This window comes from Thermobia domestica, chromosome 1, assembly GCF_964235325.1.
Source record: "Thermobia domestica chromosome 1, izTheDome1.hap1.1, whole genome shotgun sequence".
In the NCBI taxonomy this organism is placed as follows: domain Eukaryota; kingdom Metazoa; phylum Arthropoda; class Insecta; order Zygentoma; family Lepismatidae; genus Thermobia; species Thermobia domestica.
The window spans coordinates 139,652,016-139,671,297 of record NC_137454.1 but is presented as its reverse complement, the minus strand read 5'-3'; the positions used below and the strand labels follow the sequence as shown (position 1 = coordinate 139,671,297).

At 34.0% G+C, this 19,282-nt stretch overlaps 1 protein-coding gene across 3 annotated transcripts in view; it reads left to right on the top strand.

Annotated features, from left to right (window-relative positions):
• PEK (pancreatic eIF-2alpha kinase) overlaps nucleotides 1-19,282 on the top strand; it is a 59,765-nt gene that overhangs the window by 35,253 nt on the left and 5,230 nt on the right. For all 3 annotated transcript variants that reach the window (XM_081763773.1, XM_081763770.1, XM_081763775.1), the window contains exons 13-15: nucleotides 2,918-3,575; nucleotides 13,320-13,496; nucleotides 18,150-18,314. In XM_081763773.1, coding sequence (XP_081619899.1) covers nucleotides 2,918-3,575; nucleotides 13,320-13,496; nucleotides 18,150-18,314 — 1,000 coding nt within the window. The remainder of the gene's footprint in view (nucleotides 1-2,917; nucleotides 3,576-13,319; nucleotides 13,497-18,149; nucleotides 18,315-19,282) is intronic.

Below are 19,282 nucleotides of genomic sequence, written 5' to 3'. Positions count from 1 at the left end.
TAAAAATTAAATACGGGAAAGAGGAGGGGAGGAGAGAAACGTGCCTTGGAACAAGAAAGGATTAACAATGTTGGAACCTAATAAAAAGTTATATTTTTTTAAGCAATACGTCAGCTTGTTGCATATTTTAATTAACATTTAATTAACAAAAAGTATCAACAATGGACACTCTTGTGGCTATCTGATTAGTACACTCGCCTTCATCGTAGGAGAGACAGGTTCGAAAATGAAATTTTCAGTTTTAGATTCCACTGTTATGCCATGTAGGCTAAAGGAGATAATGTTGATGAGAATGAATTAAATTGGTAGAATGAAAACAGTGGGAGGGAACAAAAGAACCCGTGAAAACTCACACACATGGTGTTTGTCTACTACAAAGCCCCTTTTACGCCAGCTGGAATCGAACCAGGGATCTCACATACCAGAGGTGAACGCTTTACAACAGCCACCACGAGACTCAGATTCAGTTTCGGGTGGGAGCTCATTAAACTATAGGGTCACTTTTCTCTAGTTTCAGGGCTGAAACTGGACGTTCAGCTCCAACAATCAATAACCTATACCTATAGTGTCACAAAAACTTGCCATTCAATTTTTCAAACTAAAGCCGCTGAAGTGTGCTTAATATGCGAAATACGCTAAGTTGTAAATACTTGAATGACGCAGGTGTGGAGAAAAGGACATACAAAATAAGGTGGTATTGAATATTCTGGATATCTGAATTACAAATTAAGGATCATAGGGATTAAAATGTTTGTCTACCTGTGGGATTAAGCTATAGCGTTTGTCTACCTATCTATCGTACCATCCGAGCTAGATTTCCAGTAGGGACAGGTTGTCCAAATTCACTATTGGGATAACCAACCCTGCCTCTGTAAAGTGGATACCTGGGGAAATCGGGAAAGGAAAGAGGATCAAGGCGTGGTACTAACATCTGTATCACCTTTTTGGTGTTCAGGTCACGGAAATGTGGAGCCTAATCTTCACATCGCTCGTGGGCGTTGTTGTCCTGTCCCAAATATGGAACAGGGTATCTTTACTTTTAGGATCAACGCTAAGAGAAATATATGCAATTTATATATATATTTAATATCAATATATATCCAATACTCAACATATCTAAAGATATTTTCAATTTGTAAAACACTGAATATTGTTACGAGGTCTGAGATTATATAGATTATGGGAGCTCAGTGGTAGAACAGTCATCTCTGGTGTGGGGTCCCTGATTCTGCCTGAGCTCTCGCCAACTGGGATTTGTGGTGGAAAAACACTGTGTGCGTGGGTTTTCTACGGGTTCTTCCGTTTCTTTCCATTTCCTCATTCCACCATTTCGTTCATTATCAATATTCACCATTGGGATTAAAATGTTTGTCTACCTATGGGACTAAAGCTACGGTGTTTGTCTACCTGGCAAATCGGTACATTACCTATATGAGTGTATCACATTTTGTCATGCAGCAAGTAAGCAGCAGCAAGTAAAATAAAAATAGTTTGTGTGAATTTGATATGTCAAGCGGTTCCATAGATATATCTTTTATATTCAAATATTATTATAAAACTATTTTAATACACTATATTAAACAATAGCAAGAGTTCGTCACGACGTAACAAGATTAAATAATTATTTAAGCAGAGTTGCAAAGTGCATACTTGTTTTTCGTATCATTAGAAGTTCTTTGAATATCAAATTCGTGTATTACGCCTTTCCCATGGTACTTTATTTTTTCGTTTTACGTAGTAAGAGTAGTACTTACAAAGGTAATTTTCGAATGCAGACCCTTATCAATATATATACACATAGGGTGTATCAAAAGTCCGGAGCCATAGCCCAACCTCGTTATGAGTAAAGATAAGAGGAGAAAGTTGTTGGGAATAGGTGGTTTTCAATCTAAAATGGTATTTTTTTTTTTTCCTTTCGCACCGTCCGTTTGGGTTTCACACTGGTAAGGCGCCCGATATTAAATAGAGAAGTGACGTTTCGGGTTCAGCCGTCAGTTCTAACTGAACATAAGGTCATGCTGAAAATAACGCTATGCACATGTTCGTTATTGTGTAGAGGGAACCTGGAAAACATCAAATCTGTTTCCCAACAATTCTGTATTGTTGATATGGGCTTTTTCATTTAACATAGGACGCCCTACTTGTGTGGAATCCAGACGGCTAGTGCAACTGGAAAAACTCCATCTTTTTTAGATAGAAAGCTCCTATTTCCAGCAACTTTCTTCCCTTTCAATTTTTTCGTATCTTTATTCATAACGGAATCGGCCTATGGTCCCGGACTTCAATACATCTGGCACACACACTGATTGAAAATTAAATGACGAGAAACTGTGAAATTACATATTATTATTATTATTATTATTTTAAAATTTTTATTAATTAATTTTTTGTTATAGTTCTGTTAATCATTATCTTGGTATTCTAGTAATTTTTATGAGTATATTCAACTGCTGAATGTGATCATAATGTAGAGGGTTGTTAATATTTTATCACCTGAGTATAGAAATCGTCTGGTGCCAGAAAATGAAAGGTGACTTTTTTTTTTTTTTTTTTTGTGGGTGTGAGTATGAGTGTGAGTGTGAGTGATCAATGTAATATTAAAGACTTAATTTGCAAAGCTGTGCAATTGCCATTTGATGGAATCAATGATTTTTTTTTTTTTTTTTTTTTTTGTCAACTGATAATCATAGTTATTCAAAATAAGCAGGAGATTTATAAAATATTATTATTATTATTATTTAAAAAATAGATGCGATTTAAGACTTGTATCGCACATGGAATACTAACGTAGGATGTATAGTAACATTACTTAAATGTTAGAAAATAGTATGGATTATATAGCAAAGTCTCGTAACGTGTTCACTAATAAAAATGGTAATGGAGTTTACTTTGCTCATTCTGTGACTTCTTTTTTCAGTGATATTCCTTCAAGCACGTTACCGACAACATCCTTAGGTGATACGATGCTTGATGTGCAGCCTACACAGAAGGAAAATTTAAAATCAAAGGGTATTAATCCTTTACGACCTTTCGAAGATGATTTATTCAACAAATCTGTTGTGTTAGATGTAGAGAAAAGTAATAGCAATTCTCGAAATGATATTTACAGTAATTATTTAGCAAGTTTTACGAAACTAAACTTAGATAAACATGATAAAAGTGATTCATTCATAGTGTTTGAAATGAGTGGTGATCGGAGTTCTGACATTAAAGAAGATGGAAGTGATGATGTATTTACACAAGACTGTACAAAAGAGTGTGAGATTGAAGCTACAGACAGTAATTCCAATAGTATATCGAAAGTGAAACAAAGCTCAGATCTCTGTCGAAGTAGTAGTAAACAAACTCATAAACGTCCACGATCGTTGGACTTAACTAGTACTGTGAGTTCTTCGAAATCAACAAGAGTATTTTTGTACATACAGATGCAGCTATGTAGGAAAGAGAGTCTCAAAGATTGGTTGAACGACAACGTGACTGGACGCAGTCCTCAACAGGTGTTGAGTATTTTTGAGCAGATTGTTGATGCTGTTCAGTATGTTCACATGCAGGGACTTATTCACAGGGATTTGAAGGTAAGCCAAGCAAATTACTATCAGTAGGTATTTGAAAGTAAGTTAACCCTTTTATCCGTACCGCCCCAAAAATGGGGCGGTGCATATATTATTTTTTCATGAAATTACTTTCTTGATTTGAATTCGTTTCTTTGCGAGGCATTTTTTCGACGCAATGTCTGGGAAGGAAAGATAAAAGTAGTTTTAAATTATTTAAAATATGTTGGCATTTATTTGTGGTATATTCTAAATTGTTAGAAGTCCTTGTTTCACTAGAATATTTTTTCATGATAATTAATTTCCTTGTGTTTATAAATTTGTAACTTAAAAGTAAGTGCCCCAAAAATGGGGCGGTGGGAACGGATGGGCAGGGGGTTTCTCTTGAGTGTAGTTTTATTATCGGGGATATAGGAACAATAGGATAGGTGTATTTCGCGATGATAACGTATACCTTTGGAGTATAGCAGGTACTTCAGGTTCAGGGAAATTAGGCTCATTTCTTATACTGAGGCAAAATGAGTAATCTAACATCAAAAATAGTAGTAAAACTAAATTTGTGGTAAATTTCTTCCCGCGTACGAGTGTAAATAGGTTCATTGACGTCTGGATATCTCTCGGTCAGGCAATGTGTTCACATTACTATGCCGAAACGCACGCTATCCTTGTACAGTATTTTCTGTACAAGGACGCATACAATTCTAACCATACCTGAAGTGCTGAAATCATCTGCCAAAATCGACCATTCTAGATTTAAATATAACGTAAACAAACTCATAATGTATTTATAATGCATATTGATCTAGGACTGTAAATGAGAACACAAAAGTGTATACAAAATACAAATACACACACATATACACACACAAATATATATATATATAGAACACATAAGAACAACACAGCTGCATCCATGTTCACATGTATTTGCTCTATTAGGCTAAACAGTAGCGATAAGGATACTAGCAGCCAGCGTGCATTACGAACTACAACTCCTTTATGGGAGACTTGGACAGGTTAGATAACATTGCCAACTATAGAATCAATATTCGGATATAAATAAGACAAACTCGATTTTCTTGCTTTCACAAGATACACTGTCAACAGCTACCTCACAAAGTGCAGACGGACAACGATCCCAGGACATTCAGCTCCAAAAAAACGAGTTACCGATGATGTTAAATTGGATGAACTCAACTACGTTCCTATGAAAAGTGCAACACAAGTGCGATGCGCCAAATGTCACAAGAATACAACTAAAAAGTGTAAGAAATGTAATGTTGGGTGTCATGTTAATCCTTTCGACAAATTCCATTCATGAGTGAAAAAGGTGAGATAGAACCAGTAATCGAGAATGGGCAAATAAGGATTAAGTGTAATTGCTTGAAACTCTTTTGTAGAGTACAAATATTGGAAAACACGAAGGACAATCTAGGTCATGTAATATTAGTGGACCAAAGCGAAAGCTGTATTATCATTATTGTATTACCAAGATAAAATATATATTCATCTAGCTTTCATCCAAATTTCTGAGAAGACTACAAAGAAATTTACCTACATTCTGTGTTATGTATTCCACAGAATAATATTCCGTGTTTTCTTGAGTGAAAACCCCCTACCCATTTGTTTCCACTGCCCCAAAAATGAAGCATTATTACCTATAAATACCCCTACCATTTCATTCCCACCGCCCCATTTTTGGAGCGGTCCGCCATATTGTTTTAAATTAACAGACAAATATTTTGCCAGCAAAATTGTTCATGTGAATGGTATCTAACCCTAAACTATCAATACTGTCGAAATTGAACAAAATTTTGGGTTCTGGGAACAAATAGGTTAACTAAATTACTGTCAATACAATATAACAAACACTGCTTTTTCAGTTGGAGAAACAAACACTGCATTTTCAGTTGGAGAAATTGGAATTTGAACTAGAAACAAGCTACCATAAATCAGATTTGGCACCAAACCGAATATCAGATCAAAGAAATACTGGAAAATTTAAGGAATTCTAGAGTCAATATGGAATTATTAAAAATAATTTTATGTACATCTACTTTTTTTTTTATATCTATTTGTTTGACGACACTCAGAAGGATAGAAATTATCTACGAAATAGATGACATTGTGTTACAAAAGCATTAATTGAAACTAAACTGACAGGATATTATTATTATTTTATTTATTTTTCTTTTACGTGAAAACTTGACGTATTTATGTAAACCATTGTTTTTTCAATTCATAAGTGAGTTGATTTTGTGTAAGTTCATTGATTTTACTAGAATATCCCACAAAATTCTGTGACGTCCGGTTGGAAAACACAGATCAAAAATTTATGTAATGAATTTAATCCACTGACAGTTAAAGGAAAACTGCAAAGTATCATTACAAAAATTATTTGTACCACTGCAGTAGCGTTCTGTTTTTCAAGATCCTAATTTTCGATAAAATGAAGAAAAGAAAGTTTATGATCAAATAGAAATACTAGAATTGAGAGTAGATACCAGAAGAAAGGAAAAGGTACATTGCAAGTGCTAAGATTGTTAAAGAAGTTACAGGTTTTATATAGAGTTGGTAAATTGAGGTCAAAGGCAGTTTGTGATAAACAGGAAGGACGAGAAAACAGAAAGCTAGAATACGCATAATTCACAGACTAAAAGAATTATTTTAAAGTATACATGTTGACCCACCCTTTTCCCTTACTCTTTCTTCCAAAAAGTAGACTATGTTATAAAACTTAATTTCATGTAACTCCGATATCTTTTGGTGTTTACGAAGTAGTTTGTGAATGCAAAGAGTCGTATATAGGAATGACCTTAAGAAAGATTTGCAGAAGAATTGAAGTATACATCTAATTCATAATGTAAGGGGTTACAGGCCTTTCAAAACATCTAAAAGGTGAAAAATGTAGAATTTGGTAGGTTAAAGCTATTTGAAAGACTGGTGAAAATGAATTAGATTATTAGAAAATGTAGATATTCGAGCCGTTCCTTATACGAATTGTTATGAAAATTAGGGTGTGGAGATGTTGAATGAAATGTTAATAAACATAGGAGGTAATCATACTTTTTATTCCATTGATAGTTTGTGTTACACAACTAGTAGCACACAAAGTACTTTTGCGTCATAAAGATGTTGAAGATAATTTGAGTTACTTATTTACATTATTTTTTTTTATCAAGGTTTGAAAAAAAAACTCGTTATTAAAAAGCAACCCACCTGGGTCCATGTGAGGTTTTTCGCGTTTAAAAGGGTACTTCTTCGGATTTCTTAAGTCCCTTTGAGACAAAAATGTTAAAATTTTATATATAATTGGAGGTTACATCATTTCACTGGTTGATAAAGACAATTTTTAAGGAATTGGGTTTACGAAACTCCTTTATATATAGGGGCAGGAGTTTTTCGCAAGTTGCGAAATCGCGAGTTTTCCTACAAAGCCGAGAGTTGGTTTTCCAACGAACTACGTCGGATTGAGTAAGGAAATAGGTATTTTGAAGTCGCGACAAAATGCTATAACTGACATTTCGAGCGAAATGTGCTGCAAAACGCGACAAATTGCGAATTTTTAAAAACGTCAATTTTAGTTGTTAAAATACAGAAATAAGAAGTACAATTTTTCAAAGGGGAGAAAAATTTAAACTTAAATAACTTGTGCCTGTCGGCAATATGGCTTCCAATAACGAATACTGACTGTGAAAGGATTTTTTTTCTTTTCTTGAAATACAGTTTGGTAATCAATGATAGAAAGCTACAAATGAAAGAAGAAAATGTTGAAATATGCAACATGCTGCACTTTTCATCAGAATAATAATTTGCAGACGAGATATACTAGAAGATATACACTAATAGATTGTATGTATGTGTTTTTACATGTATATATGTTTTCGGTGTATAACTAATACAATGTGTGGTGTTTTGTGATGGCAATCGTGATGATACTGTGCTAGTGTATTTTTTAAGTGTTTGGACTTGTAAAAGAAGAAAGAAGTAATTTGTTGTTAGTAACTGCATAAAGAATAACTTCATTGTCCTAAGTAGCATTATTGATTTATTGCTTATCACTTATATTGGGCTTACATTAGAATTTGTATAATGTTTATTAGAGTTTGTAAAATAATTTACTTAGCGACAAAATTAGTAATTTTATATCTCAAAATGCGACAAAATACGAAATTTTTAATTTCAAATGCGAAATATTTAATTTCAAATTGCGAAAAACTCCTGCCCCTATTTATATATTTACCATGTCTATCCGTCCAGGAGAGAAAGGAACTCTTAAGAACTACTTGATGGATCACCGTCAGTTTTGGCCAGGAGGTAGAGGGTCAGAAGTTAGGAGTCGATTTCGTTGGTGCAGGTAATATTCACACCGAATGTGATAGAAATCAAACATTTCCGTAAAGTTAATAACAGTAGATGAAAAATGGTCATAGGTAGCGAAAAACGGTTTCCTGCAATAGATTAAATGTTCCAAGAATACTTCTTATCTCCAACCTTAATTCTCTACTAAAACTGAAAGTAATAGAAATCCACTACAACTTCCGGTTTCAATATTGATCTATTTAATATATAGAGCACAAACGATAAGAAATAGCGAGAGCGACACATTTTTGCCACTGGTTCTTCACTCTTCGTAAGCCCGTTTTGTAAAAGTCTATAGTTTGGCTTTGAAACCACAGTTGAACCTCGAAATGACATAATACCTATTGTCATAACGCTTCATTCCTGGGAAGAGAAAGAAGTCACTTGGTGCTGGGTCCGGTTAATATAAGGGTGGCGGAAATATTTCATATCGTAATTCCATTGCCTTCATCATGGATGCATGGGCGGAATGAGCTGGTGCATTGTCTGTTAACAGCAGCATCCCTTTTGTAACCAATCCTCGGCGTTTCTTTTTCAGTTCCTCTCGTAATTTAGTCAGAGTAATAGGTACTAGTAATAGTTTGCCTCTGCGGTAAGTAATAGTTATGATGACCCTTTTACAGTCCCAGAAAACGGAAAGCATCATCTTACTAGCAGACTTCTGCACTCGTGCTTTTTGTAGGGTTGCAGAGGAGGCTGTTTCCAGTGTCTGCTCATTTCTTTTGTTTCTGGGTCATAAAGATAAACCCAACTTTCATCCATTGTCATTAGTCTGCCGAAAAAGTCCTCTTCCCCCAACCTCACAGCGATGTAACATTTCAGTTGCAGCGTTCTCGTGATTTCTCTTTTGGAAAGGTGTGAGCAGTCGAGGCACAAGTAATGCTGTTAAAATGAAATTTTGAGACAAATTGTGTCACTCAACGACACGGACAATGCTTAGTTCTACATACTTACTACCGTATATAGCAGCGTTTCCCAACCTTTCTCAACTTGAGGCACACTACGGGTGTAACTTGAATTCTCGCAGGACACACACAGATATTTGTATTATTATTATTATTATTTGTAAATATAAAATACCGTGGTAATATTTTTTCTGTGATTACTGATCTTCTCACAAAGAAGAAAACTATCACTGGTTTTCCCCCGGGGTAAATCATTATGCTTATTTTCCGTTCTAATTTAAAAATAAAAAACAACTGCAATGAATTATAGGACTCAGATTTTTAAAAATACACTTTCTTTTTCGAAAACTGTATCCAACCTTTCACTAAGAAGAAAGATTACTAAATAACGAACGAACAAGCAAATCTCTTGTACTTTTAAAACACAAATGTACTGTAAGTAATGTGTATGCATGTTTGCTTTGTCGAAAGGATTGAATGATATTTTAAAATTTCAAGTTACGAAATAGCCTACAATAATAAAGAAGCAATAATGGGCATAACAATGATAACAAACATTTTTTCCATTGTAGAGGTTCATAGTAATGTGAAATATAAATATACATTTTTTCAAATGTTTTGCGATTTGGTTGCTAGAGAATTAATAATTTTGTTTCGATTTCCTCGCGGCACACCGATTGGGAAACGGTGGTATAGAGATTTATAGTCTTATGCATTATAATTTTATTATTATTATTATTATTATTATTATTATTATTATTATTATTATTATTATTATTATTATTATTATTATTATTATTATTATTATTATTATTATTATAAAACAAATGTGTCGCGATGTCGTGGGCATTCAGTAAAGTGTCGTAAGTCTAAAAAGGTTGGGAACCCCTGGCCTAAATGCTGAAAGAGGATACTAAGCTTTAAACCTACTAACCAAATAACAAATATTAAATATTATTTCTGCAATATAAAATCATTGCCTATAATAAATATCTACCTGAGCTTACCATTTTCACTGTATGATTTAAATATTGTAATTTCAACATGTTAATTATTTATTAAACGCTATGGCATATTCTATATTCTCTTCCTTTCACCTGTGACAAAAGATGCAAATAAACTAATCATTTCTATGTAAAACTGACACATCCATGCCCTTTCGTCCCTACTGGCTCTTAGATTCATTAAACAGATTCATCCTGTTACTGAGTTTTGACCACCAAGGAGTGGTACGAGCTGTTTTATTTTTAATTTATTTATTTATTTATTTATTTATTTATTTATTTTTAGACTTTGCAACATGTCATTTGTTATAAATTTCTTGAAAATTTACCAGGATAAAAAAGCTACGAACTTGTGATGCAAAAGCAAGTCTTATTAGTCGGTTTTACATGGTGATCCTTAATTTTGAGTACCATTTTTTGGCGGTAACCCTTTGACTCCCACGCTCCAGTCGTGTATGTCCGTTTCTTGTTCCGAAGTGAATATTTATATACAGTATAGTACCATTTGAATTTTACCACTCACACATCCCCTTCGTCGTCACCCGTCTTCCGCGTCAAAATAAATACAGGTTAATTTTTCAAGGTTAAAGGACTAACCTTATCACAAAAATGTCGAATTTTCCTCTACTACGTATCCCCCTTTGTTCACCGCGCCACAATAAGTGCATATAAAGAAACCTAGCCGTGTGCTAAGAATGGTTCACATCGATAATTCCTACATTCTAGGTTTCTATCTTCTCAAGTATTGCCGTTGCGTTTTGTTTTACGTAAATTGTTGAATGAAAATTAGGTTTATTGTTTTAAATATAAGCACAATCCATACACTAGTTTATTCTGTAGTCATCTCAAACCAAGGTGAGAAGTCATTCACTCGGTACAGAATTTCATGATGGTCTTAAGTCTTAGTATTCATTAAATACTAAAGCCAATTACGTAGTTTATATTAATAGTATGTGAAAGGTCTGATTCTCCCGATAAATATATAAAATCTCGTGAAGAATAAAACAGATGATAGAGTTTGGTTGTACTAATAATATAGTAATAAAAAGCTCAAAAACACAGTTGGGTTTTAAAGGGAAAAGAACTGGGCCCATTTGGACATCCTTGGCTCTTATTGTATGTTAAAAATGAGTACTTCCAAAGTCGAGAAATATATATAATTGGAATAGCAAGAAATTAACAGTAGCTGTCGTAATAGACATAAGTCATCGGAATTTTAAAGTATTTATATTAGATAGCAGCATCATTGTGGGACTCATTCAAGGGTAAATGATCTGTATTCTAATTTTATGGTATAATTGTTCGAGGTTTAAAGTTGTTTAATTTTATATAGTATCTAATATATCTTGCTTCCTTTGTTATTAGTTTCTGTATTAAACAAGCAGTACTTAAGTTTTAAATATAACTGCTTACGCCAATAAACACTTAAAAAAATCCAATTTCGTGCTAATATGACTTCAAAATACTTGTAAGACTTTAGACAGAATTTCATTCTAGTGTTTTACCCTAGAAATTAAAGGGCGAGGTCAATTTTGGAAACGCATTCAAATTTTTATTTATTTATTTAATTTTTACAGGGTAAAAATTTCCCTTAAGAAGTATTGATTTTTTTCATATTTTTATAAAAAATAATTTGATGCGAGATATTTCAACCCCCAGTTGGTACTAGGTGTAAACCATCTTTGATTTCGCAATTTTTCTTTTCAGTTTTGTATTTAATCCATAAAATACTTTTTTTTTTTTTTTTTTTTTTTTTTTTGTGTGTGTGTAAGCCTTACTTTCCCTGATATAAACACTGAATCTTACAAGAGTTAGTGATAGTATTAGTTTCTATCTTTATTACTGGGTACAGTTTGTCCCAGAAGTAATGCGTCACATTATTTTCTGACGCCACGATCCATCACAGAGCGTTCCTGCAGATGGGGTGTGTGGTGGGGCTTTGGGAACACAGCGCACCGAGCGCCATTTGGCTCCGAGCTCTCGAAGCATTAGGGCGCGTAATAGAGTAAACCCCGGGTTGGAAGTGCCGCCGAAGTCGCCATGGAGAAATCCCTGGAGCAGCGATACGCTATTAAATTTTGCGTCAAACTGAGCCCGGATGATCCAAAAAGTCTTCTGTGATAACTCTTTGACCAAATCCCAGTCGAACAGGTGGTACAAGATGTTCAGAAAAGGTCGAGTGAACGTCACTGATGAAATTCGCTCTGGATGCCCTGCAACATCGCGTGGTGATGACACTGTGGCCCGAGTGTGCGAGTTACTGAATTCTTATCGAAGAATAAGTGTTCAGTTGTTAAGTGACACACTGAACATTTTGAAAAGTTTTATTTACCAAATTCGGACCGAAGAGTAGCAGATATGAAAAGTGTGCGCGAATCTCGTTCCAAGAGTTCTCACCCTCAACCAGAGAAAACAATCGAGTGACTGTGAAAAACTTGTGCAGTGTTGTGAAGAAGATACTATTGTTTGAACGATGAGACATGAATATTTGAATATGACACTGCAACGAAAAGACAGAATGGCACATGGCGCAGTCCTCTCTCCCAAAAGAGGCAAGAATGAGCAAGTTAGAAATGAAAGCCATCCTCATTGTCTTTTCTTAATGTTGAAGGGGTGTTCCATTCTGAATTTGTACGACTTGGGCAGAAGCTTCACCATGACAACGCTCTCAGCCACTTTGCCTTTGGCGTATGCGACTATGTGACTCGGATCGGGGTTACAACGGTTTTGCAATCGGCATACAGTCTTGACTTTGCCCCACCAGACTTATATTTTTTACGGAGATTAAAAAAAAAATCCCTGAAAGGACGTCATTTGGACATCATTGGCATCAAAACGACTTGGACAAGGCTTTTAAAGAATATCCCGTTGATGACTTACAGCAGGCATATAACGCATGGAAATCTCGCTGGCAAAAATGTATTGGTATAGGAGAGTCATACTTTGAAGATTTTTAAATGATTGTACTAATCTGATCAATAAATACCGAAAAACTTGTGATGCAATACTTCTGGAACAAACCCTTCAAATTATGTTTCCATATATATATATATATATATATATATATATATATATAATGTCTTGAATTGTGTCGTATATATAACTATTTACGATAAATGTAAAGTTGAACTACTTCATAGGTTTCTGCTATTACTTTAATTTAAACTATTAACTTAAATTCAATAGATATAGTGTAATCACTTGAAAAGATCGTGGGCAGATGTGACCCCCCCATGGTAATACACGTACCATATAATTCTAGTGTTAATGGTAATATACGCTCTTGGTAAATTTAGTGTTAATGGACGATCGTGCATACAGGCAGTTTAGGCGATGTTGAATATATATAGCATATTCTAATAGGGCGTCCACCTGGAAATTTCACTGCTACTTTTCTGCTTTTTCTTTTTATGTCGTTATCTCTTATATCTTTTGTCATACAAAATAGAAGTGTATATATATTTAGTATTATTTTTAATGAAGTAATATTGTTTCAGCCTTCCAATATTTTCTTCTCCAAAGACGGACAGATAAAAGTTGGAGATTTCGGTCTAGTCACTGCCATGGCAGAAACAATGGACTTACGAACGCCATGTGAAGAAACTGCATTTGGTAAATCCAACCAAAGACATACAGCTCAAGTAGGAACGCAGCTCTACATGAGTCCAGAACAGGTAATAGACATGTCAGCTCTAAAATTATATAAGTTAACTAGATTACAGATTTAATTTACTGAATATCAAGCCCTTACCCCAAAAGTAATCTGAATAGAGTATCTTGTAAACTTTATTTATATTTATAGTAGGCACTATTGCTTTCATTTGTATGTTGATGGTTTAAAGGCAAAGAATATTATACAGATTTAGTTAAATCATTAGGAGAAGAAAAGGATATATATTTTGTTCGTAAGAACTATGTAATTTTTAGATATAAAGTACGTTCTACGTGAATAATAATTACATTGATGAATTGGTGCTAAATATATATTATGTGATAGCAGCATTTCAGTAAATGTGTTCAACTGTCATTTATTAGTGATACTAGGAAGTTTCAAATTATCAAATGTGGCGCAGAAAAGGAATGAAATTGCGGTCGAATGCAAGCAGTGAAAACCCTACTAAAGCAAGGTGAACCAGTATATGCAGCATTAGTATGTAATGGAATACCCATACAATTTGTCTAGGAGCTGCCACGACAGTCAGGTCCGCAACCAGAGGGGGGCTAGGGGTTGCCTGGCCCTCCCTAAACTTTTCGTGGCCCCTCCAGACCTTAACACAAAATGCTATTATTAATACAAAGGACACAATTTAGCTATTTGTAAGAGAATTTTTAATGACTTGGCCACCTAACATATTCATGCCCCCCCCCCCCCCTTCCCTTCACGAAACCTCTGGCTGGTTGCGGACCTGATGACAATGATGAGTTACAATTTAAAACAATCTCTGCAGCAAGAATTGAAAACTATAAGACAGGTCTATGGAATGCGGGTGGTAATGCTATTGACGTAATAGAATACATTTGGACATTTGTGATATTGCCACACGGAGGTTATAGATTATCCATAGTAGTATTAAAACGTAATCTGAACGCTCCATTGTTTGGCAGATCACTGGTAAATATAGTTAACAATATATATATATATATATATATATATATATATATATATATATATATATATATATATATATTGGTTATAATATGAAACAAAGCAGTAACCAGTTAAATGACAATTAGGCTATATTGACGGAGGAGATTTGTAAAAACAAACTCATACAAAACTACACATTATTACACAAATAATATGTAATATTACACAAATAATGTAAACAATTATATAGTGAATTATGAAGGAAACATACCTGTAGCCATATCACCTACGGTAAAGAGAGAGGTGGACAAATTTTGCCAGCAGGCCATAATTGTAAAAGTAGTTTGCAAATTGGGCAATGCCCTTAGTTGTGGTAAAAAAAGAAAATCAGTAGCTTACAGCTAGACTTGGATTTTTAAATATAAATTTTTAGTAATAGTGTGTCAGCTATTTGCTACCACGGATAGATATTCTCTTAATAAACTAATCGGGGCAAAATATTTTGTTTACTAGACTCAAAACAAGCCTATCTACAACTATAAGTCGCCGAAACTTCAAGAAAATACCTGGTTGTAAATACACCTTGAGGTGTCTTTAGACACTAGAGATAACCATTCGATTTAAGCACTGATGCGCAATTTTTAACAATTTATGAAGATAGTGACAAAATGATTAGAAGGAATATTATGTTAACGAAAGGATCTTATTTGAGGAGCTTCGTTGTTATAAGCAGTGTTTTATTTATGAATTTTTTTAGTAGGGATAATCTTGAATCTTGAGTTAACACTTAACAATGGCAGCTTCCACTTTCACCCTGCGCCAAATAAAAATAGAATATAGATATTTTTGGCGAGACTAGTCGACAGACATTATTATAGGTGTCTTGATGAGTATATGGAATTTTACGTGTAATATCTTCTATTTACTTGATACTAGAATTCAGTCCCGGGTTCGATTCCTACACTCGATCGGAAAAGTATGAAAGCTTATCTTATAAACCAAATACGTGAAACATACCACATTTCACAAAACAAAAGATTACTAAAGCATCAGCAGAACAAAAAAACTAGTGCAAGTCAGTTGTTTAAAGGAACAAATATGGATGAAAAATTTCACAGGAGTAATACCAAAATATGTCAAAGGAGTAATAGTTCGTAAGATATCTGCCACGATTTTCGAAGTTTTAGTGCACGAATGAATAAGAAGAATACATAAAAATAACTAATTTCTGGCTAAGCCTGCTAATAGAAGTGAAAGAAAAACAATAGAATCAAAACAGGTGGTGGGGCAGGAACACAGAATTAGAAGAAACAAACACAATTCCGAGGTCGAAGAGGCGTGGAGAAAATCAAGGCAGGAGCATCAACATGAATGGTAAAGGAACTTGTACAGAAACGTACGAAGGTGTGCTTGGATTGCAAAACCCCCAAAACGTTGAGGATATTAATATGTATGTATATATGTGATAAGGGTTGTAGTTACTTAAGATTTTCGGTTAAGTCACAGTGGAAGTGATAGGTTATAGTTTAAAGACAAAGAATGTTATACAAATTTATTTAAATCATTAGGAGAAATGGATAAATTTTGTTTATAAAACTATGTATTTTTTAAATATATAATATGTCCTACTTGAATAATAATTACATTGATGAATTGGTGCTAAATAAATGTAATAATTTGAAAATACCATTTCAGTGAAGTTGATTATTAATCTAGGAATACTAGTAAGTTTGACATTAACATAGTAGTGTCATTGCTTTTCAGTTATCATTATTATAGTGTTCTACCAAAGCAAGGAGATCGCTTCGTTTTCTCCGTAAGTTAAGAACCTGAAGCTCGCCTCCTAAATTCATTTCTTCCTCCGACAGTACCCGAATTAGTTCTTCCTTCTCTTAATTGTCTTAATACTATATTATTTTTGTGATACTTCATTACTTTTCCATTCTTCCATCTTATTTTGTTCATTCTTCGAAAGCCTTTAGTGCATTTTTCGTAGTGTCAGTTTTTCTGACCTGTGAGATACGGACTGTACACGAAACATTATATCAAGTTTACTTGCGGGTATATGATTAGTATGATCATCCTGGTGCGGAACCCGAGCTTATGTGGTTCGTATCCCACATTGGGCTCAGTATCCACGTTTCATATATTATTGATGCTGCTAAATAGAATGCTAAACTCCATTTAATGAGTTTTTCTTTTTTCTTAATTTTTGTTCGGTGACTCTCAAAATTATGGTTTTCTTCTTTCTTATCCTTCTTATTTTCATTTTCATTTCGCAATTTCAGTTATAGTACTATTCAGGTACTTTGAGATACCTTCTTTACAATATTTCTTCTTTCCAACTTCTGTAAACGTCTCCTACCGCTTCGTTCCAACCACAGTAATTTGACCTCTGAAGGTTTAGTTTTATTCGATAAGAATAGATCTCCAGAAATTTTCCAACCTTACAGTGAGTACTGAACCTAACATTCGGCAAGATAGTCGCATCATGAGTAAGCCGAGAACTTTCCAGTCAAGCCTCTGATATGAAGCAGAACTTAAGCTGCGTGCGATACGAGACTATTTGTTCTTTAGTTTCATACATCTTTCGAAGTTCGATTTCTTAGTGGTACAGTCCGCAGCAAAAAACCTGTAACATGAGCATGTAAGTTTATTGTGAAACGACGAAGTTTTTTGCTCCAAAATAAGTGTGCAGAGGAGGACGTCGAGGTTTCTTCTGGCGTGATTCGTGCCCTTAGACGTTATGTTGATTTCCTGCGCTGTTAGGCGTAGTTTCACAATAAACTTACATGCTCATGTTGCAGGTTTTTTGCTGCGGACTGTACATTGTTTTCTTCACCACTCTTCCGCCTCATTACACAGTAATTTATTCTCATTTCTCCCTATATTTTTAGCAGACTTATTTTGCTTCCCCGATACTATATGGTTAGCGTACATATCTTTGGTGTGGAAGATCCGTGTTCGATTCCTGGTGGAAGCTTATGTGGTTCGGATCTCATGTGCAGCATCAGCTGCTGGAAAGGGACGTTCAGTTCCAAATTAAGCATCGTTGTGCCATTTTGTGTTTTATCAATTTCAAATAATTTCATCTCCTTGTACAGTTCGTCACATTTTCCTATTGTAATTCATCTTATCCTGATATTCCGTTATAGACTCATTCCCTTGCGTTGTTCGTTTGCTTTCGTAATTCGCTGTGTAACTTCCTCTGTCATTTTGCTTTTGTATTTGCAGACCTAAATATTTCACGATTTTCTTCACCTTTTTTTGTAATCCGTTTCTTAGCTATTTCTGTTCACGGTATCCTACTCATTTATTATTATTATTATTATTATTATTATTATTATTATTATTATTAATAATAATAATAATAATAATAATAATAATAATAATAATAATAATAATAATAATAATAATAATAATAATAATAATAATAATAAAGCGTAATGCTAGCGAAGACAACATGCTCCCAAAGTTTGTTAGTATCTGTGTCTGTTTTTGCTAGTTGAAATATTTTTCTTTTAAATTTTCGTATGAATTCAGTTCTGTTTTCAGCTCTTCAGTATCCAACTTCTTGTTTCCCGCTATTTTAAGTAGTATGTCTAGATGTTTCTCAGTTATCCTACATAAATATAATAGTTTAGAAACTTTAAAAGAAATACATGAATAACGTATAATGTATAGTGCAAATATGTTTAGCAAATAGGTAGAAGTAAAAATTTTGTATTTTTTTTTTCAGCTTGAAGGAAAACCGTACAACTATAAAGTGGATATCTATTCACTAGGCCTGATTCTTTTTGAGCTGTTAGTTCCATTTAATACTCAAATGGAACGTTTAAGGACACTTACGAATTTGAGACAGAATATTTTCCCACCAGAATTTCAGCAGAGCTTTCCACAAGAGGTAATTTTAATTTATTACTTCATTTACTTACTCTTAATCAGTTTCATGTAAAGTATACTGAATGAATGAGCATGTTTCAAATCACAATAGAAATTGCTAATAGTCACTTGGAATTAAAAACTATATTTTGTGAGTTTCTTTTTCTTAATATTTGATGGATACATACACTTATTTATTAACAATGAAAGGTGAGAAGAAATTTGGAATTAAGTCGACAGGGCTTATATTTAAAGGTACCATCCAAACATTCACCTGATAAGGCTAAGAAAAAACTCTGGAATAATCTCAGCCATAATGGTCTACTCGGGGGATTCAAACCCGGGATTTGATTGCGAATCGAGAACGCTAACCGTTCACTTCTGGTTGAATAACTTGTTTAGTGCAAACAATCTGCAGCAATGTTGAACTGTTAGTGACATGCATAAGTATGAAAAATGTACGGAAAAGGGAAAAGCAAGGGTGTTATTAACTATAGACAGAACTATTAGGTATTGTAAGTTATAATGAAAGGATTAAATTGTTAGAATATGCTAGAGTTTGAATATGTATAATTGTAAACATTCAGCGAAAGTTACTAATGGGTCAATCCATCTGAAGTGGTCCAAAGATGGTGAAAGTGGTTGCTCGACCATCTCCGAAAATGAGAGAAAGTTGAGTGTGATGAAGCTTGTGTATAAGAAGGTCAATAACACCAGTTACGTTTGAATACTTATAATTGTTCCTGAATGGTGACCATATTTGCTGTGTGTGAAGTGCCATTTTATTGATTTGCAAGCGTTTACGAAAACTATAGTAGCTCAGGACGTATTAATCAAACGAACACGAATCAAAAACGAATGTTTACAGGAGAGACTAGTATACAGAGAATATATACTCTTGTTCCTAAATAAATATTCAGGGTTGCACACCAATACATGAAATCACCAGAAAAAATACAGAAAATTGCACTTTTGAAGGAACTATATGTT